Source organism: Salvia splendens, chromosome 22 (assembly GCF_004379255.2).
Source record: "Salvia splendens isolate huo1 chromosome 22, SspV2, whole genome shotgun sequence".
Classification (NCBI taxonomy): domain Eukaryota; kingdom Viridiplantae; phylum Streptophyta; class Magnoliopsida; order Lamiales; family Lamiaceae; genus Salvia; species Salvia splendens.
The window spans coordinates 7,521,517-7,547,831 of record NC_056053.1 but is presented as its reverse complement, the minus strand read 5'-3'; the positions used below and the strand labels follow the sequence as shown (position 1 = coordinate 7,547,831).

The following is a 26,315-nucleotide window of genomic DNA, read 5'->3' as shown; positions in this document are numbered from 1 at the left end:
TCATTTGCCAGTTTTCTCGGACCATGTGATTGTCATTTCTCTTTCCTGAACCTGGCGAAATTCTTCACACACCTGGCTTAAAACGTGTGTTAGACCCCGTAATTATATGAATTTATCCCCTAGACCTATGCATGAAATTAGCCTTATCAAGAGGTCTGCTCTTCCAAGAATAGTTGGATAGGATGAGGGATTTGTTGTTTCTCCTCACCATTGCCCTGTACAGCAAATAGCTCAGAGTGGTCCTCATCATTCAGTTGGATACAACATAACTGGATTCCCTCATTATGGCCAAGAATTTTATTCATTTCCCTCTCTGAGACAGCATGTACAATCTACTACTCATTGTGGCCTCCTCTCAGCAAATGTCTCATACCATTCAAGGTGAAATCCATAGTTAAGGTTTTAAAATTCCATTGGATATCACCTAATGTCTCTAGCCATTGAATGCCTAAAACCATATCACAACTTCCCAAGGGCAAAAGAAGCACATCAGTTACAAAGATGGTACCCCGCAGTGACCATTGTAATCTTTTACACATAGATTTACATTCCAACCGGTTTCCAACAGCCACATCAACATATACTGGATTCACCCCAGTGAGTAACAAGCCCGGCTTTTTGGCTACTTGCAGATCAAAGAAGTTGTGAGTGCTCCCTGAGTCAATGAGGATATGAAGTGCCCTTTTCCCTATCCTCTCAGTAATTCTCATAGTTCTAAAGCCCCTTGAGGAAGAGCCATTAATAGCATGTATTGAAATCAGGGGATTTTCTTCCTCACCTATTTCTACATTAATTGGAGTAGAGTCGATTTCAACAGCATGTACCCCCTCATCTATTTCCAGTAAGTAGTTGTTTCCTAGCACAACGGTGGCCCCTCTCAAACTTCTCATCACAACCATAGCAAACTCCTTTAGCTCGCCTATCAGCCATTTCTTCTTCAGTGAGCAACCGTTTTGATTTAAAAGCAGGTTTTATAGGAGTAGGGAGCAGCAGGGTAGAGTTGTGTGAGGATCTAGCATCAATAGTAGTAAATCGTCGGTTATTGTGAGGAAATCCCTCCCTCACTAGAGTAGACATATCTTGTAATCTAGCTAAGGCATAAGCATGCACAAGTGTTTGGGGCATAAACATTCTCACAGCCTTTTGAACGAAGGGTTTCAATCCATTAATGAAGTGGCTAATCGCATAAGATTCAGAGAGAGATACACGACCTAATAGCAATTCAAATCGGTCATGGTAGTCAGAGAAGGAACCTATTTGTTTCAGCACAAGGAGCTCATTCATAGGATCACCAAGCAATTGATCACCAAACCTGCCTTCAAGCGCCTACAGAAACAACGAACAAGGAGTAGACATTGCTCGATCCTGATATTTGGACCAATTTTGGAACCATTGCAGAGCACGACCTTCAAAGTTGATCACGGCTAAACGGACCTTTGATTCCTCTGGAATCAGATCTACGGTGAAGAAGTGATCGCAGCGTAGTATCCAACCAACTAGGTCCTCGCCGGAGAAGATAGGGAAGTCGACCTTCGATTGCCGCGTAACGAAGTATTGCTGGCGCGGTTGAGGATTTCCGCCGAATTGACCCGTGGGAACGCCGTTAGCAGCCGGCGCAAAACAAGTCAGAATCTCGTTCTGTTGAAGTTGAAGAGCGAGGAGTCTCTCGCGAAGTTCCTTCATGGCTAGATCGCATGCGCTATCAGAGTTGTCGCGGAACGATTCAAGTTCCTCATGCTTCCGATCGGATTCCGTCACTTTTGCAGAGAATTCAGCCATGGCGGCCGAGAGCATCTACTCCAACCGACACATGTCACTGGAGCGAGTCTCTACCATCACAGGAGCCAGATCGGACCACTTGGTGCAGAATTGGGGTCACCGGAGCTATGAACGGTAACTGGAATTGCACCTACACGAGTAGAGCTACGCAAGGGAGAAGATAGAGTGGAGGGAGAAGAGTTTTGCATTAATTCATAAGTATGGTTTACAAAATGAGTGAAAACAGCTTATATAGCTACATTACAACTAACAAACAATTAACAAACTCCAATCAATCTAACTAACTCACGCTATGTGTTGATATAAGCTTCGCAACATACAACTCTTGTGTGCATGAACCCATGCACACGTTTATTTCATGTAAACACCTCGACATTTATTTAACTAGTTCATTTCATGCACCACAACGATTTAGCATTCTTCACGTACGATGAGAAGCGGAAGCTTGGTTACGGTACGCAAAGTGAGAGATTGGGGAGAGATTCCATCAAGCCCTTCGACACTTGTTCACTCTGCTTGAAGCCCTTTATTGACCCTCTCTCCTGTAATAAAGGCCATATTTTCGGCAAAAAGTGCATTTTGGAATGCGGAATGCCTTTTAGCCCAGAAGAAAGATATCCACAGGTCTCCATCTTCATCTCCTGTGTTTATGCGTTCCAATTTTGTGAGGTTTTTAATTTGTGTTCATGCTGTTGGATTTACACTGAATTAGTGTGATTTTGTTTGTTTTCTTAGCATTGTGTTCAATTCTTAGTGAAGTTTGGTTGTTAATTTGTGTTCATGTTGTTGGATTTACTTTGAATTAGTGTGATTTTGTTTGTTTTCAGAGCATTGTGTTTAATTCTTAGTGAAGTTAGGTTGTTAATTTGTGTTCCATGTTGTTGGATTTACACATTGAATTAGTGTGATTTTGTTTGTTTTCTGAAAAAAGCTCGAGAGCTCGATGCGTTTATGATAGGCTAGTTTTCGTCACTCGGATTTGATCACTTTTCGCACTTATTAGTTAAATATTTGCATGAAAAAAGATGCTTTTTGGCAGGGTATGGATAATTAAGTTAGGAAGCTGCTTAATGAAGGCACGAAGAGGAAAACATGCAAGAAAGAGGGCAAAATGACATGAAATGGAAGAATGCGGAGGAAGAAGGCAAAGAAGACACAAACTGCCCAAGCTGTTGGACTGGCCAGTTTGAACCCGAAGGGAAAATGATTAAAGCCACTTCCACACACTTATCAAGGATAAATCCCACTTGCTACACACGCCCATATATGCCCTTGGAGAGTAAAAAAAGAAGGGGAAATATCTTTTATTAGATATATGTATTAAAAGTACTTAACTTTCCAAGAACCACTTATCACTCACCACTTAGCTTTAGTTTAGTTAGTGTAGTTTACTCTCTATCTAGAAAACCTTTTCTCTCCTCCTTATGAAGAGAGATTTCAAACTCAAGGCTGCCAAGATCTTTTGTTCATCATGGGTTGAAGTAGTAGTAATTTAGTAGTAGTATTTGTTTCACTAGTTGCTTGTTCTTAACTTTGTAGTTCTTTTGCACATTTCTCACTCTTAGTTATTGTTATTGTTCTTGTTTTAAAAGCTCATTTCAAGTAGTAATTTCTCTAAGTGTTTGTGTTTAATGTGTTTTAAAGTTTGGTTCTTGTTTGATTTCCGGTTTTAGCTTGTTGTTTAGTTCTAGTGTTGGTTATGTTCTTGTTTAGTTAAAATTTCTTTCCAAGCTTTTAAATCAGTTTCTCAAGCTTTTTCTTAGTTAGTTTATGGTTAAAAAACGTGGAGAAGGAGTTAGAAAAGTCTCAAAACAATCAACCATGTGTTGTGTGTTTTTGGCACCTCGTCGGGTGTGATTTTCGTATGATTTTGCATGAGTTCGATGAGCTCGGTTCTTGAGTGTTCTTTCACCATGTTTATGTATTATGAAGCTTTCTTTATCTTCTTCAATGAGTCTTTAGTTTTCAGCTTTTCATTTGGTGTTTTCAATGCATGTTTAGGTAGTTTAATTGATGATTTGGTGTTTCTCTTGCTTGGTTAGTTGTGTAGCAGCCATTTAGTCTTTAATTTACTCTTATTTTCGTGCCTTTAGTATAGAATTAGGAGCCATGATCATCTTTTAGGAGTCAAGTTAAAGGACCATTAGTTGTAGGCTTTTATCCATTGGTTTTACACCTTGGGTAATAGGGTCTAGGAGACAACTAGTACATTCTTTCTAACACTTTTGACAGCCATTTTAGCTTAGTTAATGTCACGCCCGCATTTTCTAAGGATAGAAAACACGGTTGATCGCGACTAGGGGAGGATTAAAGAAGCGGGGAAGAAAGGGGAAAACAACACAACTCGACCATAGCTCGAAACAAATGGGAATAGCTCGAATAAAATCTGAGTGTCTCAACGATCAACAACTCCAAATGAAGATATCTCAACAATACACGAACTCAAAAGAAACAACATTTAGCGGAAGCATTCGAGAGAAGAATATTAGTATGTATATTCGGAACATTTAAAAGCAAACACAAATCTTCACCAGCTCTGCTCAACACCCACCGCGCTTTTCACAGCTCAACCTGCACATTTTTAAAAAATGCAGGGCTGAGTACTTGATGCACTCAGTGGACTCATGCCGAAAATATTTTATAAAAAAATGTATTTATCATGCCATTAACGAGTGACCTCGGGGTTTTAACTTTGAAAGGGCCCGAGTCACTAAAACATCTCACCAACATCATCATGATCAACCTCAACATCATCAACATCACCATACCATATCTGAACATACATGACAAGGAATGTGGCCACATTCCAAGCCACTAGACCGGCCAACTCAAAGAGATAGCGCACGATCTACGGGGTGTACACTATCCTGAGTAAGGATTCACTCCCTAGTCAGACCCGAATTCGATTAACCATACATGGCAAAAGCCACTTCAGATAGGTCTCATAGAAACACAAAAATATGGCATGACAAACATATTTCGCAAAAATAAATATACTTAAGACATAGTCCTTATTTAAAAAGAAAGCCCACAATAAAACTTTAGTTCGAAAGCCCACAGTAAAACTTTAGTTCGAAAGCCCACAGTAAAACTTTAGATCGAAAGCCCACCTCGTTCGTTTAAAGCCTTAACTTGTGTTCTATTCCATTCTTGAAAAGCGTGCGTGAAGTCACCCGTTGATTTAATGGACTCCAGCCCAATCTTCCATTCAATTAATTTGGCCCAAACCAAATTAATTCCAATCCATCTCCTTACCAAAATATAGGCTCAAATCTTAAAATTAATTCCTTTTGCCCAAAACATTAAATAAAACAAGGCCCAAATCCATAATCCTTACCTTACGTGAAATTCTAGGGATTGAAATCCTCTTCTCAATTCAAATACACTGTCGTCTTTCTCTCTCTCTGCTCACTCTTCTACTGTTCTACAGCTCTTCCCGTCGCCACATCCGCTCCGGACGCTTCCGTCATGAGCAACCGCGACTGCTGCTGCTGTCCGCCGCAGCCTCTGCCCGAAACACGATGGCTTCAGCGCCGCCCCGTCGTCCACGCAGCTGCTGTCCGCTCAGTCGCTGCTGCTGTTCGGGATTCATCGAGCAGACGAGCAGTGTCATCGCTGTCCCAATCAGCATCGCACCGCCGCTGTCACTCCTCCATCTATCTCTCGTCATCCCCTCCATGTTCAGCAATCCGTCGCCGTCCGAATCCATCTTTTCCGTCTGTCAAAAGATTGTGAAATCCGTTGAAAGCTTGTAATTGGTGAAATAAAATGATGTTGATTGACTGGTTGGGAGTGATGAACGTGGGATCATGGGAGATATATGAGTAGAAACCGATTTCATGGAATGTGGAGTAGAGACCGATTTGTTCTCTCCTTTCGGATTTTGTGGAACAGATTTGTGAAACAAACACACGACAAAATTAGGGAATTAATTGGGCTGATTTGCAGAAAATAATGGAGTTGAATTAGGGCTCCAAAGAATAAATGGACTTCCTCAAGAAAATCAGTTGGACTTGTAAAAGAATAAATTTAATAGGTCCAAATATGTATATTTTTTTCTCAATAAGGAAACAAAGGCGAAAATTTTTTAAGTGTACAAACGACATCCTTTCAAGAACAAATAAAAAGGTAGAAAAAGTCGGGGTATTACAGTTAATCTCTGCACTCAACCTCCATTTACATCTAATTTAGTTTAGCTTACTTTAGACAACCTTTTGCATGTCACAATCCTAGTTTCTAGCTTCCTTTAGGTGATAACACTTAGTTTATTTCCTTAGCCTTTTAACTTGGTTTCTTTTGCTTTCTAAATGTAGGAATGTTCATGCAAGTTGCTGCTCTATTTTCATTTCCGAAATATTCTTATTTTCACCAAGTGTTAATTTCGCTCGGTGCTGCTTTTATTTCTGTCAACTTGGCCAGTTTGTCAGCTTGCCCAGTCTGCGTTCTAGTTTAAATGCTTTCTTCTAATTGCATTTTATTTGCACTTTTAGTTCCCACCTTAGCTTAAGTGTTGTTTATATTTTGTAGTTTAGTTCCCACCCCTAATTTAAAGCGTGGCGGCATCGCCAAAACCTTTCTAAGTGCGGAAATACATAACATATGCTACCGTTCCTCGTGGGTTCGACACCCTAACTTACCATATGCTAATTAAAAGTATTTTGGAAAGTGGGAACTTATAAATATTGTTGAATAGGAAGGGACACGTGCCTACGACACGCCTGCAAAATCCCGTCCTTTCAAATGGCGCCGTTGTCGGGGATACGGTGTTGTTGTCTTGTTATGTTTTTCTACACTTATTGTATATAGTTTTTGACTTGTTTTCTTTGTTGTTGTTTTTTCCCTTTTTCTTTATTTTATTTTTAGTTTCAAGCAGGTCCTCTTCTCCAAGGCTGCTGTTCGATATTGATATTAAGAAGACGGCGAAGAGGCTGCGTGAGGAGGCCGGTTTGAGAAGATAAGCAGGGCAGTTCTTTGAATTGTCTAGTTCCACAGAATGGCCAGTTTGAAGAGTCAGAAGGTTTGGAGGAAATCAATTCAAGAGGCAATGATGAGAGTGGTGCTCCATTAAAGGGAATCATGGATCATTTCACAGATCCTTACGATCATGGATGGGGTGATTACTCCTATTTTGAATGGACCAATCCGAACCAACAATATCAAGGTCCACCACCACAAGTACATCACCAAGCTTTCCAAGAGTCAGATGAAAATCATGTTTATTGGCCTCCGGATCAATGTGATTTCTCTCTGTGTTTCCAGCCATAAGAATTCGGCCAATATCAATCAAATCATTCGCCAATGCCGCCCATGTGCTTAGAAGATATGATGGAGGATCTAATCACATCCCAACAACTCATGCAAAATAATTTACAAGTCAACTACAATGTGGTGCATGAGATGCAAGAAGAACAATATGAGCAAATTATTAGTCTTGATCATCTTGCATGCCAAATGACACAATTGGCGACATCCATCAATGATATGCGTGGGAATGGTGGAGGAATTCCGGCTCAAGTGCAACCACCCAGGAAGGAGATTCTTAATCAGATTACCTTTAGGTCCGGGAAAGAGTGGAAAGCTTCATTTGACAAAAACTCAAACAGCGGACCAAGGGAATCATTGGATCAGGGGCTCAGATTGCCCAGTGCAGCACACTGCCCAAGCCAGGAGACTGTTTGGTTTGAAGATGCAGACAGTAGTGATGAGGATAGCGAAGTGAACATTAGCATTAAACCGATGGTCCAAGACTTCCTTGAGACCGAGGTTTTGCAAGATTGGTACCCTACTTCCACTATTGAAGAGCAAGCCGAGTTCGAGGCAAGCGGTACTAGTGAGTTATTTAGCTCGCAAGCATTGACTGGTGAGAAGATAGAAGCGGCCATCATGAAGCGGTGCGGCAAATTGGAGTGTGCAAAGTCTACCAGCAACCTGCCCAATCCAGGTGAACTACCCAGTCTGAGGGCAGAGGAGGAATTGGAGCTATCAGAAGTTCGACCACAGAAATTGGAGTTGAAGCCGCTCGAAAACCTCAAGTTTGCCTACTTGGGTTGAAATGAGACTATCCCAATCATTATCAATAGTGAGTTGGAAAATGGCCAAGGTGAGAAGTTGATCAAAGAGCTGAAAGGTCTAGACTTTCTTGAAGCCAAGTTTTTGCAAGATACGTATCTGTTGCCCTCCATTGAAGAACAAGTTGAGCTCGAAGGACTTAGTGAATGCAAGTTGTTCAATACTCAAGGGCTTGGTGATGAGGAGATAGAGTCTGAAATAATGACTTGGTGCAAAAAGAGGGATCACACAAACCCACCCGAGAGATGTAAACTCTCTGATCCCAAGGAACTGCCCAGTCCAAGAGTAGAGAAAAAGTTGCTATCATTGGAGATTCATCCACCTAAATTGGAGCCGATTGCATTTCCTTCCAAACTCAAATCTTCGGAAAAAAATGACACCATTTCCATGATCATCAATAGTATCTTACACAAGAGTCAAGAAAAAGAGCCAATCAAGGTTTTGAAGAGGCATGAGGAGGTGACCGGTTGGACTTCGACCGACGACATCATGTGTATAAGCCCCGATGTTTGTGTGTTTTACATGAGTTCAGAGAAGGGTTCTAAACTCTATAGGGACGCTAAAAGGAAGTTGAATGCGTCTACTTGGAAGGATTGGAAAGCAAGATTTGATGATGATTTTTTGGAAGAACACATGTATCCTGCCCAGTTTGTTGAACAGGGCAGTCTGGATGCCACAGTGGGTAAAGTAGCCGAAGCCGAAGGAGCCTCCAAGCCAGCACATGCGGCTGGGATCGAAACCCAAGGAGGCAGCTGCACCAGCTCCGCCACCACCTGCCGCAACAGCCCGTACCCCCCGCAAATGGCGGGGGAGGTGATTTATATCCAACCCTCTCTTTTATTTGTTGTGTATATATGTTGTATGTGTGATGTATGTGTTTACTTAAAGTTTTTTGGTGTGGTGGCCTTGTCGGCCTTGCTTTGCATGTTTTGTGGCCTTGCCGGCCTTTGTAATTGTATTTCGTGTTATTAGTAATCTCTCTCTAAACACTTGGTCTACTTGCTCTCGAGCAAGCAATGCCCAAGTGTGAGGAGGCGGATTTCTTGTGTGTTGTTCTTGGTTTTCTAAGTTTTATGTGATGTGTTTCCTTTTCCAACATTTTAACCAAACTTGCTTGAGGGCAAGCAAGGTCTAAGTGTGAGGAGGGGGTTTATTTTGTTGTTCGGTCATGTTGGTGTTGTGTCATTTTTGTAAAGAGTTGTGTTTTATCTTTTTTCCAAGCCTTGATGCATGATTTGGTAATGATCCCCCTATTGAATGGTAGCAAAAAAAAACATGACTTGCTTTGTTTTGAAAAATCTATTCAAGAACTTGTGGTTTTGATTGAATGAAGTTGAGTGTGATGGAAATGTGGAGCACTACCACTTGCATAAAAGCCCATAAATGGTAAGGTTCAAAGCCTCAAAGTAGAACACTTTCTACATGTTTTCGAGCATGGAATGACATTGCATTGCATGATAGTTGATATCGCTTGGTCACTATGGCATAGATAGAGGGCACTAGGAAAAGCCAAATTGTGCCTTATTCTTTGTGATTACATCAACCAAAAAAAAAGAGCTATCCCTAGTTGCCATTTTGAAACCTTGAACCTATATTTCTTTTTAAGTTAGAAAATGGTTTCACTCTTGTGCAAAATAAATGTGCTTAGTTGCTCCTACATGATCACCTAGGAAAGAGATAGCAATTGTGAACATCAAAAAAAAATCTGCCTCCCCCACCCAAAAAAGAAGAAACAGTGGCTGCCATGAAAAAAAAAAGAAACAGAAAACAGAGGAAGAAAGAAAAAGAAAAGAAGAAGAATGAAAAAAAATAGAAAAAGAAGAGAAAAAAAAGGGGGGAAGGAAGAAAAACAAAGAGAAAATGGAAAATGGCAAGGCAAGAGTGGGAAGGTAGATTGAAAATGAAAAGAAAAAGGAAAAGAAAAAGAAAAGAAAGAGAAGAAGAAGAAGAAGAAGAAGAAGAAGAAGAAGAAGAAGAAGAAGAAGAAGAAGAAGAAGAAGAAGAAGAAGAAGAAGAAGAAGAAGAAGAAGAAGAAGAAGAAGAAGAAGAAAATGAAATGCATCTCTAGTTTTGGTTTGATTGTGGGTCATTGTAATTGGAGTTTCTAATTACCCCTTCGGAAAATAAGCACAAGTTTTTGTTGTACTACACTCAATAGCTTAGGACCCCTAGGATCTAACTGACAATATTTAAATGGTCCAAAGCCCCATTACACCCCGTAAAAGACCCTCTTGAGCTACATGTGATAAAGTGATATCTCCTTGATTGCATCTTCGTCATTATTATTGAGAGAATTGTGCTTACATTTTGAGAGTGCCAGGGAGTGAATATTTTGCTTGTGATATGTGCTTAACTATCTTGATGAGACCGACGGTTGGAACCACATTGTTCGATGAAGAAAATTATGTTTTAAAATATGTTTCAGCTTGGTTCTTGGGGGTATCACTACGCTTTTCATACAACTTGCTTGGTTTGTCTTTCATGTGTTTCTCGAGTCGTTGTGTGTGTTTGTGTTTAGTAAATGTCTTTGTGTTATGTTTGGGTTTAGTTAGTGTAAGTGTGTGTCTAGAAAGTAGAGGGGAGTGACTTAAACTAGCAATTGAATGAAAAGTCCAACCACATACTTGGGACAAGTATGATCCAAGTGTGAGGAGGTTTGATAGGCTAGTTTTCGTCACTCGGATTTGATCACTTTTCGCACTTATTAGTTGAATATTTGCATGAAAAAAGATGCTTTTTGGCAGGGTATGGATCATTAAGTTAGGAAGCTGCTTAATGAAGGCACGAAGAGGAAAACGTGCAAGAAAGAGGGCAAAATGCATGAAATGGAAGAATGTGGAGGAAGAAGGCAAAGAAGACACAAACTGCCCAAGCTGTTGGACTGGTCAGTTTGAACCCGACGGGAAAATGATTAAAGCCACTTCCACACACTTATCAAAGACAAATCCCACTTGCTACACACGCCCATATCTGCCCTTGGAGAGTAAAAAAGAAGGGGAAATATCTTTTATTGGATATATGTATTAAAAGTACTTAACTTTCCAAGAACCACTTATCACTCACCACTTAGCTTTAGTTTAGTTAGTGTAGTTTACTCTCTATGTAGAAAACCTTTTCTCTCTTCCTTAAGAAGAGAGATTTCAAACTCAAGGTTGCCAAGATCTTTTGTTCAATATGGGTTGAAGTAGTAGTATTTGTTTCACTAGTTGCTTGTTCTTAACTTTGTAGTTCTTTTGCACATTTCTCACTCTTAGTTATTGTTATTGTTCTTGTTTTAAAAGCTCATTTCAAGTAGTCATTTCTCTAAGTGTTTGTGTTTAATGTGTTTTAAAGTTTAGTTCTTGTTTGATTTCCGGTTTTAGCTTGTTGTTTAGTTCTAGTGTTGGTTATGTTCTTGTTTAGTTAAAATTTCTTTCCAAGCTTTTAAATAAGTTTCTCAAGCTTTTTCTTAGTTAGTTTATGGTTAAAAAACGTGGAGAAGGAGTTAGAAAAGTCTCAAAAGAATCAGCCATGTGTTGTGTGTTTTCGGCACCTCGTCGGTGTGATTTTCGTATGATTTTGCATGAGTTTGATGAGCTCGGTTCTTGAGTGTTCTTTCACCATGTTTATGTGTTATGAAGCTTTCTTTATCTTCTTCAATGAGTCTTTAGTTTTCAGCTTTTCATTTGGTGTTTTCAATGCATGTTTAGGTAGTTTAATTGATGATTTGATGTTTCTCTTGCTTGGTTAGTTGTGTAGCAGCCATTTAGTCTTTAATTTACTCTTATTTTCGTGCCTTTAGTGTAGAATTAGGAGCCATGATCATCTTTTAGGAGTCAAGTTGAAGGACCATTAGTTGTAGGCTTTTATCCATTGGTTTTACTCCTTGGGTAATAGGGTCTAGGAGACAACTAGTACATTCTTTCTTTCACTTTTGACAGCCATTTTAGCTTAGTTAATCTCTGCACTCAACCTCCATTTACATCTAATTTAGTTTAGCTTACTTTAGACAACCTTTTGCATGTCACAATCCTAGTTTCTAGCTTCCTTTAGGTGATAACACTTAGTTTATTTCCTTAGCCTTTTAACTTGGTTTCTTTTGCTTTCTAAATTTAGGAATGTTCATGCAAGTTGCTGCTCTATTTTCATTTCCGAAATATTCTTATTTTCACCAAGTGTTAATTTCACTCGATGCTACTTTTATTTCTGGCAACTTGGCCAGTTTGTCAACTTGCCCAGTCTGCGTTGTAGTTTAAATGCTTTCTTCTAATTGCATTTTATTTGCACTTTTAGTTCCCACCTTAGCTTAAGTGTTGTTTATATTTCGTAGTTTAGTTCCCACCTCTAATTTAAAGCGTGGCGGCATCGCCAAAACCTTTCTAAGTGTGGAAATACATAACGGATGTTACCGTTCCTCGTGGGTTCGACACCCTAACTTACCATATGCTAATTAATAGTATTTTGGAAAGTGAGAACTTATAAATATTGTTGAATAGGAAGGGACACGTGCCTACGACACGCGTGCAAAATCCCGTCCTTTCAGTTTGATCAGTAGAACCACGGGGCGATACCACAGTACAACGATAAGAACCACAGTCGAGACAAAAACGGTTTCCATGGAGCCAACAGTGTGAAGACGACCTCATACGAAGAGGAAGCACTCCCTACAATGAAGGCTTTTTGGCTGCCTTCTGCAACGCCCGAAGCCCCTATCAAAGTGCACGTTCCATCAACAGACACGAAATGCCCTGAAGGGAACGAAAAGCTGAGGCTGAAGACGCTCTTCCCCGTGGTTTTCACAGAAGACGGTAACGAAGAGAAGAGATCAACTTCTCTTGAAAAAACTTATATCTGCCCTAGTTACAAGGTCACGCTGACAAACACACTCGCGCTCGTGGCCTTGAGTTCTCGCGGGCACGTCTTCTGCAAGAAATGTGCTGACAAGTTCGTCGCTGTGGATATGGTCTGTCTAGCCTGCGACAAGCCTTGCAAAGAGAGGCATCTTGTGAATCTTGCCAAGGGTGGGACTGGTTTTGCAGGCCATGGAGACCATCTCGAAGCTAAACACTTTAAACATTTAGGTAGCGGATCGGGCCTCGGGCTTGTTAGACCAGCAACCAAGACTTGATCTTGAGACTGTTGGAGGTGTTTTTATGTGTCATATATTTTGCCTTCTTATGACTGCAAGAGAAAGGTTTCAGATTGTATCAGAAATTCAGAGTTTCTAATTCAACCTTAAATCTTAATTAGAGTGTTTCCAAATTCTACAATATCCATTTTTCACAGTGATGGTTTTGTTTCAAGATAAATTGTTTTCACCATGCGTATAAGCAAATCATATTGAAATAGTGCTTCAATTTCTTAATGGTGAAATTCTTATTCCTAGATTGAGAAGTAATACAAATTTGGGAATACATTAAATTGTTATATTATACTAGTATGATACATCATAAACCATTCTTCTCTTAGTATCTAGTTTGTAGGTAAAAGTCTATTTCCCATTGATTCTCACAACATGGAGCCACCAACCACTAAACCATTCTCTCCTAAAGAGTCTCAACAGGACAAGAAAACTTGCAGACACAAAGGGACTAAATAATTCACTCTCTCTCAAAGAAACAAATTGTGAAAAATCACTGAGCAAGGACTAATAAGTAGAGCAACAGATACTGGCAAATACTTGGCGCGAGAAAGTATAATCACGGGTTATATTATGAACACGTTAAGATGAGAACGTTCGAGAATAATGCCGAGTGCCAATATGGTCTAGCAAAAAAGCTTCAATCTTACATCAGAAGAGTCACCAATAAAAGTGAAGCAACTCTTAAACCCAAAATAAGCCACTGAAGATTAGAAATTAAGTATGTACTGTATAAATTCACCATCACTGTCATCCTTGTTTGCACCAATACTATACCTCGGCCAAGGAACCGCCGTATCAAGCATCAACACCGGATCTTCCTCTGCGCATCAGATTTTTTCAAACAGTCAGCCGAAATCCACAATAACACGAATGAAGACGCAATGCAGCCCTAGTTCCTTGTGCCAATATCCCTTTTACAGAGTTTCAAAGCTCATTTCAAGGATGCATCATTAATAATCAATCCATGTTTCGTCGAGACGCAACCACAATGCACTAATTCCTATTGGAGATATCTCCAAGACATGTGCATGCAGAAAATGGTGTGTTACAGAGCGGACAATATCAAACTAATGTTACAGTCGACGATCCTAGCAGAAAAAAGTTCAAGAAACATGCACGAAAAGGAAAAGCAGGGCATACCAAGGCATAAGAGTCGGGTGAAACTCCAACCAAAGACAATCCAGGAAAAACACGCTGTTTTAAACACATTCAACAAATCAAAAACTACAATCAAAAATAAAAAAAATCAGAAATCAGAGACATACATATCCATACATACATACATACATCGAGTTGTTTCTTGAGATTGTTAGGCCACTTTTTGGGGCGGCGGGAAGGCTTGGCGGCGGTGAAAGCGTAGAGATCCTCCTCGATTTCTTCCTGTTAGTGTTTGAGCTCATCAAGATCGGATTGAGCTGGTGGAAGAATCAAGTCAGGAAATAGCCGTTGGGAACCAAAACAGGAACTAGCCGTTGGAAACGGTTATAACCGTTGTTCGGCAAAAGGAAGCTGTTCGGCAAAAGGAAGCTGTTCGGCAAAGGAAGCTGTTCGGCAAAAGGAAGCTGTTCGGCAAAAGGAAGCTGTTCGGCAAAGGAAGCTGTTCGGCAAAGGAAGCTGTTCGGCGGTTTTCTTGATCGATACTTCATAAGGGAGTTGCGATTCATTCCAGAACAAAACAACAACAGAAATCAAAAGTGATAGAGAGAGAATTCAAGAGAGGAAGTGTTATCTTTCAGCTGTGCGTTTTTAGCTCTCGAAGCAAGAAGTTTTCGGGCGAGTTGAGGGTTTTCCATCTTGTAAATTCTTGAGAGTTTTGAGTGCTCTTATGTTTGTAATTTCTCGAGTGATCAATAAAGAAACACACCAGATTCTGCCCGTGGATGTAGGCTTACGCCGAACCACGTAATTCGCTTGTGTTCTTCCTTGCATGTTGTCATTTCATTAATTTGCATTTCGATCATCACAACCGTAGGTTCGTTCTTCACAACGTGGCGCCGTCTGTGGGAAATTCGTCCACTGAATTGATCGAGAAGGCATAAAGTTTTGGGAGTTCTTTCTTTGTTTTTTTTTCCTCAAGAAGGCGCTCAACCTGTTTGAATAATGGCTGCAGCAAGGTTTGATGTTGAAAAGTTCACAGGCCGAAATGATTTTGGCCTATGGAGGCTGAAGATGAAAGCAATCTTGATGCAACAGGGTTTATGGGAAACCCTAAATGGTGGAGGCAGTAATGAGGAGGAGAAGCCCGAGCCTGATGAAAAGGAGAAGGCAAAGGCTCAAGACAGAGAGTACAAGGCATATAGTACCTTGATACTCAACCTCAATGACAGAGTCCTCAGAGAAGTTTCAAAGGAGGAGACAGCGGCTGGAGTTTGGTCCAAGTTGGAGTCATTATACATGGCCAAATCCTTGGCAAATCGGCTGCACCTGAAGCAGAAACTTCTCACTTTCAAGATTGCTGATGGAAAAGGTGTGTTGGAACAGCTCGAAGAATTTGGGAAATGCATCGATGATCTTGAGAACATTGATGAAGAGATTAAAGATGAGGACAAGGCTCTGATGTTGTTGAATTCCTTGCCACCAAGTTATGAGCATTTCAAGGATGCTATACTTCTTGGTAGAGAGTCCAAGATTGGATATGAAGAGGTGTACTCTGCTCTAAAGCTCAAGGAAATCCAGAAATCTAATCCAAAGTCCACTGAAATGGTGTCTGAGAGTCTGAGTGTTGCTGATCACAAGAAGAATGTGAAAAGAAAGTCACAGAAGAAGCCATGGAAAAACAAGACAGCTGACTGGAAAGAGACCAGATCATGCCATCACTGCAAGAAACCAGGCCACATAAAGAAGAATTGTTGGGTTTGGAAGAAGAAGCAGGCCGAGGAAGAGAATGGCAAGAACAATGCTGATATTGCAGAAGAGTTGGTGGTCCCGGAGGCTCTGTGTGTGACTGAGGACATGGAAGAACTTCCATGGATCATGGATTCTGGATGTAGCTTCCACATGTGTCCAACTAGAAGTCATTTTGAGGAAATCAAGAATGCAGCTGGATCAGTTTTGTTAGGAAATGACCAGATATGCAGAATCAGAGGAGTTGGGTCCATCAGGCTTAGACTTCATGATGGCTCCATCAGGTTACTCACTGGTGTGAGGTTTATTCCAGAGATTAAGAGGAATTTGATCTCTATTGGAGTGTTGGATGCAGCAGGATATAATTGCATATTATCTGATGGGATTATGAACATCGTCAAGAATGGTGATGTTGTTATGATGGCTGAGAGAAAGAGAAGCCTATACTATCTAAAGGCAAGTGTGGTTACTGGATCTGTGAATCTGGTGCAGGTATTAGACTTAAGAATGTGGCATCTCAGACTCGGACACTTGGGAGAAACTGGAATTAAAGAATTGGCCAAGAAGAAGCTGATTAAGCTGGAAAATCCCAATGAGCAGTTGGGTTTGTGTGAGCAATGTGTGCTCGGAAAGAGTAAGAAACTGCCCTATGGAAGAGGAATTCACAGCTCAAAGTCACCACTAGACTATGCCCACAGTGACTTGTGGGGCCCAGCTACACCAGCTTCATTGGGTGGAGGTAGATACTTTCTATCCATTATTGATGATTTTTCTAGAAAATTATGGGTGTTTATCTTGAAGGAAAAGTCAGAGACATTCATGAAATTCAAGGAGTGGTGTAGGGAAGTGGAGGTGGAGAAAGGGTGTTCTTTGAAGTGTTTAAGAACTGATAATGGGCTGGAATTTCTGAGTGGGGAGTTTGATTCTTTCTGCAAGCAGAAAGGTATGAAGAGGCATAGGACATCTCCATCTAATCCCCAACAGAATGGAGTTGCTGAGCGCATGAATAGAACCATCCTAGAGCGAGTTAGATGTATGCTCTTTAGCTCTGGAATGGCTAAGAGATTCTGGGGTGAGGCTGTGAGTATGGCAGCAGTTCTCATCAATAGAAGTCCTTCTTCAGCTATAGCTTTTGACACTCCTGATCAGAGATGGTATGGAAAGGCCATGGATTATTCGAATATGAAGATTTTTGGTTGTATGGCTTATGCACACATCAGGCAAAGTAAGTTGGAGCCAAGGGCCTTGAGATGTGTGATGATTGGATACCAAAAGGGAGTGAAGGGCTACAGACTGTGGTGCATAGAGCCAGGAAATCAGAAAGTTATTATCTCTAGAGATGTGCAATTTGAAGAAAGTAGGATGCCATTTCTGGAAAAGGCTCAAGAGAGCCAGAGGCCATCTCATTTTGAGAAAGAACCAGAGCCTGAGAGGATGGTGGAGATGGGTGTTCCAGAACCTGAGGAGGCTGAGGAATCAGTTCAGGTGGAGGTTTCTGGAGCAGATAGAATTGCTGAGCCTGAACAGCAGATGGGAAATCATAGTGAACAAGAAGAAGCAGATGCTGATGTCTTGAACCCTGAAGAAGAGCAGCAGGATTTGGGTGACTATGTTCTAGCCAGAGATAGGGTCAGAAGAATCCCTAAACCATCTACAAGATACAGTGAAGAAGAATACTTGCTATATGCAGTATGTGTTGCAGAAAACATAGAGTATGCAGAGCCTTCAAGCTTCAAGGAAGCTATGAGTTCTAAGGAGAGCAAGCAGTTGATGGAGGCTATGATAGATGAAATACAGTCCCTGATCAAGAACAAGACATGGGTGCTTGTGAAGAGACCTTCCACACAAAAACCAGTGAGTTGTAAGTGGATATACAAGAAAAAGTTGGAGGTTGGGAACAAGATTAGGTTCAAGGCTAGGCTTGTAGCTCGGGGGTTCACACAAGAGGAGGGAATAGACTATAATGAAGTATTTTCTCCAGTGGTAAAGCATGCCTCAATCAGAATTTTGCTAGCTATAGTTGCTCAAAGAAGTTGGTTTTTGGACCAACTTGATGTGAAGACAGCCTTTCTTCATGGAGAGCTTGAGGAAACTATATACATGAATCAGCCAGAGGGATTTGTGATACATGGGAGTGAAGATAAGGTTTGTCTACTAAAGAAAAGTCTATACGGTTTGAAGCAAGCAAGTAGACAATGGCATATCAAGTTTGATGAACATATGCAGAGTATGGGATTTATAAATTCCAGATATGATAGTTGTGTCTACTTCAAATCAAAGTCTGAGGGACCTGCTGTGTATTTGCTATTATATGTAGACGACATCTTGCTTGCTGGACCAGATAGACAGGAGCTAGATAGGGTGAAAGCCTTATTGAAAAAGGGATTTGAAATCAAGGATCTGGGGAGTGCTAGCAAGATTTTGGGAATGGATATATTCAGAAATGCAGATAAGAGGGTGTTGTGGTTGTCCCAAGAAGGCTACATTCAGAAAGTACTGCACAAATATCAGATTGACAAGAGTAGAGCAACCTCAGTTCCACTATCACAACAGACTAAGCTGTCCAAATCACAATGTCCCAGAAATCAGCAAGAAGAAAGAGAGATGAGCCAGATACCTTATTCCAACATAGTTGGGAGTGTGATGTATATGATGATATGCACAAGGCCTGATATTTCTCATGCGGTAAGCGTGGTGAGCAGATACATGTCCTGTCCGGGAAGAGAGCACTGGTTGGCTTTGAAAGGGATTCTCAAGTATCTCAAAGGAAGTAGTGATCTGGGAATAATGTTCAAATCAGAGAATGAAGGAGATAAGGATAGCATTATTGGGTTTTGCGATTCAGATTATGCAGCTAACCTTGATAATAGGCGCTCACAATCTGGGTACATATTTACCTTGTTCGGCTCCGCGGTGAGCTGGAAGTCTAATCTCCAATCCGTGGTGGCTCTATCGACGACGGAGGCAGAGTATATAGCTCTTGCTGAGGCAGTAAAGGAAAGCTTCTGGCTTAGGGGTATAGTTGGTGATTTTGGGGTGAAGCAAGAGAATGTTGTGATCAAGTGCGACAGCAATAGCGCGATTTGTCTCTCGAAACATCAGACATATCATGAACGCAGCAAACATATAGACGTGAGGCTGCATTTCATTCGAGATGAGGTTGAGAAGGGTGCGGTGAAGATTGAGAAGGTCAGCACCGAGCACAATGCGGCTGATGCACTTACTAAAGCCCTACCAAGATCCAAGTTCCGACATTGCTTGGATTTGGTTGGGGTGGTCCGAAATTTGTAAGTATGGGAAGGAAGGTGGAACTGGTAGTGATGGATCTTAGATTGCTCAAAGGTGGAGGATTTGTTAGTGTTTGAGCTCATCAAGATCGGATTGAGCTGGTGGAAGAATCAAGTCAGGAAATAGCCGTTGGGAACCAAAACAGGAACTAGCCGTTGGAAACGGTTATAACCGTTGTTCGGCAAAAGGAAGCTGTTCGGCAAAAGGAAGCTGTTCGGCAAAGGAAGCTGTTCGGCAAAAGGAAGCTGTTCGGCAAAAGGAAGCTGTTCGGCAAAGGAAGCTGTTCGGCAAAGGAAGCTGTTCGGCGGTTTTCTTGATCGATACTTCTTAAGGGAGTTGCGATTCATTCCAGAACAAAACAACAACAGAAATCAAAAGTGATAGAGAGAGAATTCAAGAGAGGAAGTGTTATCTTTCAGCTGTGCGTTTTTAGCTCTCGAAGCAAGAAGTTTTCGGGCGAGTTGAGGGTTTTCCATCTTGTAAATTCTTGAGAGTTTTGAGTGCTCTTATGTTTGTAATTTCTCGAGTGATCAATAAAGAAACACACCAGATTCTGCCCGTGGATGTAGGCTTACGCCGAACCACGTAATTCGCTTGTGTTCTTCCTTGCATGTTGTCATTTCATTAATTTGCATTTCGATCATCACAACCGTAGGTTCGTTCTTCACACTTCCCTCGACAGCGAAATACAGAGCTTCCTTTTCGAACTCGAGTTTCCATCAATGCCTGTTTGCCTTTGCGACCGCAGCATCCACGGCTTCTTCGCCTCCCCATTCTCCTCCTCCTCTGCTTGCTGATCATCACCGGAATCCTGGCGGCCACATTTGAGGTCCAAGTTGTTCAATGCTTGTGATTTCATCGGAACAACAAAATAAACCCCTTTTTTCTTTCAAATTCTTGTTCCTTTGAAAACAGAGGAGAGCAGAGGAGGTGTATGATGTAGAATTTAAGAGAGTATGTGTAAATGGTGTGAAATCAATCGGGCCGATACAACGGGTTTCGGATCAACTCTATTTGGGTTAATCCGAGCTAATATAAACATTCGGATTTCGGTCTTGCCTAACACAATACTAATATATAACCATGAAAATTAGTCATATTTATAGAATGTAAACTTATCACAATTTTGAGATATATAATTAATAATAAAACATGATTAATTACGTTATAACAAAAATAAAACATAATAATATTTTGAGAAAATTTAAATCATATTTTAAAATTTAAATTCATTTATTTGTTACCTTTTTTATTAAGGTGAAACTCATTGCTTTACTAATAATTCATTATTTACTTTTTTTTTTTCTTTGTATCTCTATTTCTTACTTTACCTATTTTGCATTAAAACTCGTGTCCAATTAAAAGTGTATATTTTTATAAGACGGATGGAGTATTATAAATAGAAATCTAATATATTATGTATATTAAATATAAAATAAAAGATTAATTTTTTATATAGCTATTTATATTATGAAAATCATAAATAAAAATATAAAATATTGAATTAGGTATAAAATAAGTAGGACAGAATAGTAAAATATCGAATTAGTATGAAATGTAACATTAACCTGTTCTGTCAATGTTAATTGATGGAAATTTTATATGCATGATATGTAGAATCATTTACGAGATTAGAAAATATATTGCCTGAATTAATATGGAGAAAAAAAAAAGAAAAGAGGTTTATAAAAAAGGTTTTAAACACAAAAATTCCGTTGCCGGGACTTGAACCCGGTTCTCTCAGGTGAGAGCCGAGTATCCTAACCAACTAGACTACAACGGAGTTATTGATTTGGTACATTATATATATCATGTAGTTTCCATTCCACTTATTTTTGTTTATGTTCTTCAGTTGTAATAGTTAGGATACGCATGTGCACGGATCATAAATTTTTCCATACATCAAATAATCCCAAAACAAATTCTTTCCCTCTTTCTAAGCTATGATTATATTAGTTGGAGGAAATGTGAACACTAATGTTGGAACGAAGTAACGAGTAGTTGTAGAATTTTTGGACTACGATTAGTTAACTCTTTTAGATCTAGTTTTTCAAGAGTTTTGTTTATCGTGTGCCATTAGACAAACAAGACCAATTGGTAGTAGTAATCGATATGCACGTGTTTCTCAATATAACATTACGCTAGTGCTCAATAAAATTATGTACATATTGTAAAATTTGAATGTGTTGTCCACGACAATAGGGACCACGAGTCGGTCGCATTGGCATATGAAATCACAATAACAATCAAATGGATGGTTTGTTGATACAGGTAACACATGTCCCGTGTTCACCGAAAAGGAGAATCAGCTAACCGTGGAACATTTTTACAGCAATAATCAAGTGAAGAACGGATGAATACATGCCAATTAGGACTATTTGTCAATTTTGGAGCTAGTTTATTTATCATCATGAGATCAAAATTTCAGCAATTATATAATAGTATTCCGATCCATTTTTCTTGGGTTGGTGACATCGGCAACTAAAGCATGCATAAAAAATTCACGTATGTTTCTACAATACATTAAAACAAGAAAACTCTTACAAAATGTATTCAAAATTGTGCTTCAAAATTTGTTCCTTTCTTAGCTATTCATCATCCAAGTCTAGCCCACAAGGTAGCTCGAATCTGTTTTTCTTAAAGTGACTTTCCTCCTCGTCGCCAGTTTCCATGGCAGAGGATTCCTTCACGTAGCCGGCCTTGAACTCGTACTCATCGTGTTCCATTGTACTCGTCTGGTTTTCCTTTTTCCGCCTTTTCTTATCTGCTTTTCTCATCTTTGTATTTAGCATCCCTTCCTCAGCATAGAGCTTTTCATTCTGCCTCGTAGTAGCCGATTTTGATTTTTCCTCTTCAGATACATTAGTCGCGTCTTCTCCAGATTCCACGGGCTGATCACCGGATTCCATGGGCTGATCACCACCATCATTGCCTTGATTGTCCTGTGTATCGTCATTGATTATGGTGAGTGAATCGAATGTTATTTGCATGAATGAAAAATCACAACTAACTTGAGAGAAAACCAACCTCAGGCCACACCATATCGAAATTCAGAGGGCATGTTGGAGCAACTTCAACAGGAATGAACTCATTCACGGATTTCAAACTGCCTATAATCGTTGATTCGCTGCCATAAACTTCATCTATGTTAAACTCCTTCCCTAGTTCACTTACAATCCTTGCCTCGGAAGGCTCATCTGCATTCCTTTTGGGAGGCATCGTATAATATGGGATTTTACCTGCAGAGGTAAAGAAAATTAAGATAAAATATAATGGCAGCATGGTTCTGTTGAAAGAAAATAATTTCTATAAAGTATTAATAACTGCTTCTGCATATATGATTAGTTTTAATAAATGAAAAGCCCTTCATTGATTTGTTGCAGTGTTTGTTAAAACCTCACCATCATAACTGCAGCATATTAATTTATCACACCGACAAAATCATATTTTTCATTTTTTATCGCACTATATCTCAGGAATCAGTCTACTTAAGATGTCAAGCTCTCTTTTGAGCATAATAAAGAGCTTAAAATAATTATCACAGTGTTCTTCTAAATCACACGCCGTTCATCTTTCTCTGAATATGCAGCCATGGAAATAAAAGTCTTCAAATCAATTTTTAAATTTAAGGGGCTTTTACCTTCATTCCAGTCGTGCAAAACGATTCTGGCAGTAACATCAATATCTACGACACCACCCTTTTTGAACTTTCCCCTGGCCATAGCAACCTTCTGAAGGAAGTCATCAACAGAATCAATACTTGGCACTTTGTAAAGAGTTACCAATACTTGCTCCGGACAAAGCTTGAGGATTTCCTTAACTGCATATTAATTTAAAAGCTAATCATTACCAAACAACGATGACGTACAATAAGTAACTATGCAAGAGAGAGCAAAGCAGACCTACCAGGACCTACTGGATCATCCAATTTTTCAATCCTCTTGCAATTTCGAAGAGCAACTGTTGCATCATTTGCTGCGGATTTAAGCATCACGACACCAGGGCAGTCCAATAACTTAACATTTTTGTCCAGATGAACCTCTTGCATAGATCTTGTCAACCCCGGAGTAGCTCCAACATTGACAACATGTGATCTTTTCAAGCTATTAATTATACTACTTTTACCAACATTAGGGAGTCCTATGATCCCCACAGTAATAGATTTCTTTATCTGCAACCAAACAAGTTAGAGCAGAAAAAAGTGATTAACATGATATCAAAGTACAAAACAATAGGCTGATAATCACATGAGTAAACAATACTTACATCATGACTTCTTGAGTAGTTTTTCAGCAATTTAATAAGAGTTTCAGCCCCTAGACAGTCGCTTGTTTGCAGAAGATTCTTCGTCTTTCCAGCCTTTGGAGCTGATTTCCATCCAAGATTTGACTTCTGTTCTTGGGTGCTGCATTTAAAAGCAACTGCAGGCAACTCCTCCCTAAGATATTTGAGCCACTTCTCCGCAGCCTCCCGTGGAACAAGATCTGAAACATATAGACACACATTCGTTAAAGCTGCATATTCAAAACTATTCCCACAAACTCTTTTTAAAGATAACAAAATCGTTAAAGCTGCATATTCAAAACTATTCCCACAAACTATTCAAAACTATTCCCACAAACTATTCCCACAAGTGACATAATTTACAAAATTTAATCCAACAACAAAAGGATTATGATTCTCTAGCTACCATATTAAAAACCGGAACTCACGAACGAAGCATACCAATTTTATTTAGGAGGAGAACTAGATGCTTATCAGGCCCCGCGCTCAACACCATCTTTTCCATGTCGACAGAGCGAGTACCAAGGGGATCCCGAGCATCAAGAACCTCCAATATCACATCAGAAGCCTCAATAACTTTCACTAACTCCTTGTAAAATGCCTTCTCGGAATTATCTGTTCCATAAATGAACATAAGGTTTACAGAGAAAAATCCCCTAAATTTCAAACCATAGTAAAACCAAAAAGCTGTTCAACATACCTACTTTCCTAGTAACACCACTAGGATTCTCATCTCCTTCAATTTCTTCATCATCCAAAACCCCCAATTTTCTTTTCTGAGCCTACACAATCACGAAATTCAACAATACATACAAATTAAACAACAAGATAGCGACAAATTAGAGAAATCTATATCCATAGGGCTAAAATAAACCCTAACAAAAATTGTAAAAAGCAGCTGGCATCGGCAATTGAGCTAAGCAGAAACAAAATTGAAGAAGTATATCACATACCTTCTCCTTTTTATTTGCGGCGAGCTCCTCACGAGCGCGCTGGCGGCGGTCGCTGAGGGCCTTGAGCTCATCCTCATTGAGAGGTAAATCGTTGGCGGGATCCTTGTCGAGTTTTTGCTTTGTGTTGACTTCCAATTTTTTAGCCTCTTTGGATTTCTTCTTCTGGTGCTCCTTCAGCTTGCGAATGATCTTGTGCTTCTTCCTCAGCGGTACCCGCTTGCTCTTGCTCTCTGTTCGCCGAATTCATCCAATCAGTTCAAAATGAAGATGACGCATTTGATTATGAACAAGAATTTGAGTGATTTTTGCTTACTTTTGTTACACTTGGCCATGACCGGCGGCTGTGGCTGGGCGGCGGCGTGGGGAGGGAGACAGAACTAACGCAGCCCTAAATTTTGAAGTGTAGATATATCAACTTTCAAATCACAAATATAAATAATTATTACTCATGTTATATCTACACTTCAAGGTTGATATACTACTTCCGTTCCACAAAATGTTGTCCATGTTTAACTCGACACGAGTTTTAAGAAATGTGAAAAAAAAATGAATTGAAAAAGTGAGTGATATGTATGCCCTACATTTATATATTAATTTTTTAATAGAATATGAGGGTAATGAGTTAGTGGAAAATGGAATATAAGCAAAGTAGACAACGTTTCGCAGACGGACCAAAATGGAAAAACTGGACAACATTTCATGGAACGACGGGAGTAAATATTTAGTGGTGGTTTTCAATTTAGTGGTATTCGATTTTTAAGACTAAATAGTATGAAGATGTAATCTAGTATAAGTCATCACTCAATCTTAAACTAATATAATTCAAGTATGTTTGGTTTGAAATACTATATAATGCCAATATAATATATATTTACTAAAATACCCTTATAATACTTCTCCCAAACGTAACCTAATATTTTATGTTGGTGAACGAATTTGCTCCAAAAGAAACAAATATATGTCAAATTCCATTTTCAAACAAAAATATAGCAACAACATTATTATTTTTATGCTTCAATATCTAAACTTCAAATACAAATTTCTATGATTCTATTAAATCCGTAATCATTCTTATGCTTCAATAATAGAAGTTTTATTATAACTGTCATTTTTTCTCTTTTAATCAGACATCATTGCATGAATGCATAATATATTAATATATAATACAAAATACACTTTTTAATCAAATACAGTATTATAAGAAAATTATGGCCATACCAATTTTAAAACAATTATAGGAAATAGGTTTAATAATCACATTGCACAAACTATTGAAAATTAAATAAAAAATTACAAATAAATAACTACATTACACGAGCTATTGCAAAATTAAATAGAAACACCAATTTTAAATAACACAAAATGGAAATTAGAAAAAATAACAAATGAAAATGAATATAGATATAGGGATGTATTCAATTTTAAATAATGACATTGCACAAACTATTAAAAATGAATAACATGTAAATATTGTCCAAACATTCAACCGAATCTCAGCCCCACGATTTTGTCCTCTAACGGTTAGATTAATGTCACGTGTCATTTAATAATGTAGATTTTCATTCTAATAATGTACACCGACTAACGGTTAGATTAATGTAGATTTTTCGTCAATTAATATAGCTCGGCTATTTTGATCATAACCATCCAATTCAATGATCCAAGGGCTATATTTTTTATCACAACCATCCAATTGTATACAAACTGATGTCAACGGAGTGTACAAATTAGGTCAACGGTGGCTGATGTCAACAGGGGTGTACAAATTCAGTCAACGGGGGGCTGATGTCAACGGAGTGTACAAATTCTGTCAACGGGGGCTGATGTCAACAGGGTGTACAAATTATGTCAACGGGGGTGTACAAATTCTGATTGTTCGATGTCAACGGAGTGTACAGATTTGTAGGAAATATTGACATTAGAAAAATCTCTTATATTAACCGTTGATTAATTGTATTAAGTGAGTAGGATTAAAG

At 39.4% G+C, this 26,315-nt stretch overlaps 3 protein-coding genes and 1 non-coding gene across 4 annotated transcripts in view; 1 reads left to right on the top strand and 3 right to left on the bottom strand.

Annotated features, from left to right (window-relative positions):
- Positions 1-26,315, top strand: part of LOC121787134 — a gene marked incomplete at both ends in the record, with an annotated part of 138,046 nt that overhangs the window by 75,316 nt on the left and 36,415 nt on the right. The gene's annotated exons all lie outside the window — the stretch shown is intronic.
- Positions 13,544-19,981, bottom strand: LOC121787139. The gene is made up of 4 exons (XM_042185787.1): positions 19,776-19,981; positions 14,258-14,350; positions 14,111-14,164; positions 13,544-13,790 (listed from the first exon to the last, which is right to left on the bottom strand). Exons 1-4 carry the CDS (start codon positions 19,959-19,961, stop codon positions 13,773-13,775), a joined length of 351 nt encoding a protein of 116 aa, XP_042041721.1. The 5' UTR covers positions 19,962-19,981; the 3' UTR covers positions 13,544-13,772.
- TRNAE-CUC lies at positions 20,813-20,885 on the bottom strand. Its single transcript has one exon. It is a non-coding gene; the product is annotated as a tRNA-Glu (tRNA).
- On the bottom strand, positions 21,572-24,767 carry LOC121787136 (guanine nucleotide-binding protein-like NSN1). Its single transcript, XM_042185785.1, has 9 exons — positions 24,653-24,767; positions 24,340-24,569; positions 24,087-24,168; positions 23,828-24,001; positions 23,369-23,586; positions 23,009-23,273; positions 22,743-22,922; positions 22,130-22,341; positions 21,572-22,044 (listed from the first exon to the last, which is right to left on the bottom strand). The coding sequence occupies exons 1-9, from the start codon at positions 24,669-24,671 to the stop codon at positions 21,691-21,693; spliced, it is 1,734 nt and encodes a 577-aa protein (XP_042041719.1). The 5' UTR covers positions 24,672-24,767; the 3' UTR covers positions 21,572-21,690.

What these genes read in the sequence shown, in the direction of transcription:
- LOC121787139 (XM_042185787.1), bottom strand. Translation starts at nt 19,961, where the DNA reads ATGAAATCACAAGCATTGAACAACTTGGACCTCAAATGTGGCCGCCAG. An exon ending in TCTGTATTTCGCTGTCGAGG is followed by an intron (nt 14,351 to 19,775) that starts GAAGTGTGAAGA and finishes AAACACTAACAG; the next exon opens with GAAGAAATCGAGGAGGATCT. An exon ending in ATCTCAAGAAACAACTCGAT is followed by an intron (nt 14,165 to 14,257) that starts GTATGTATGTAT and finishes TGTTTAAAACAG; the next exon opens with CGTGTTTTTCCTGGATTGTC.
- LOC121787136 (XM_042185785.1), bottom strand. An exon ending in TGGTGTTACTAGGAAAGTAG is followed by an intron (nt 24,002 to 24,086) that starts GTATGTTGAACA and finishes TTTATGGAACAG; the next exon opens with ATAATTCCGAGAAGGCATTT. An exon ending in TTTGCACGACTGGAATGAAG is followed by an intron (nt 22,342 to 22,742) that starts GTAAAAGCCCCT and finishes TTACCTCTGCAG; the next exon opens with GTAAAATCCCATATTATACG.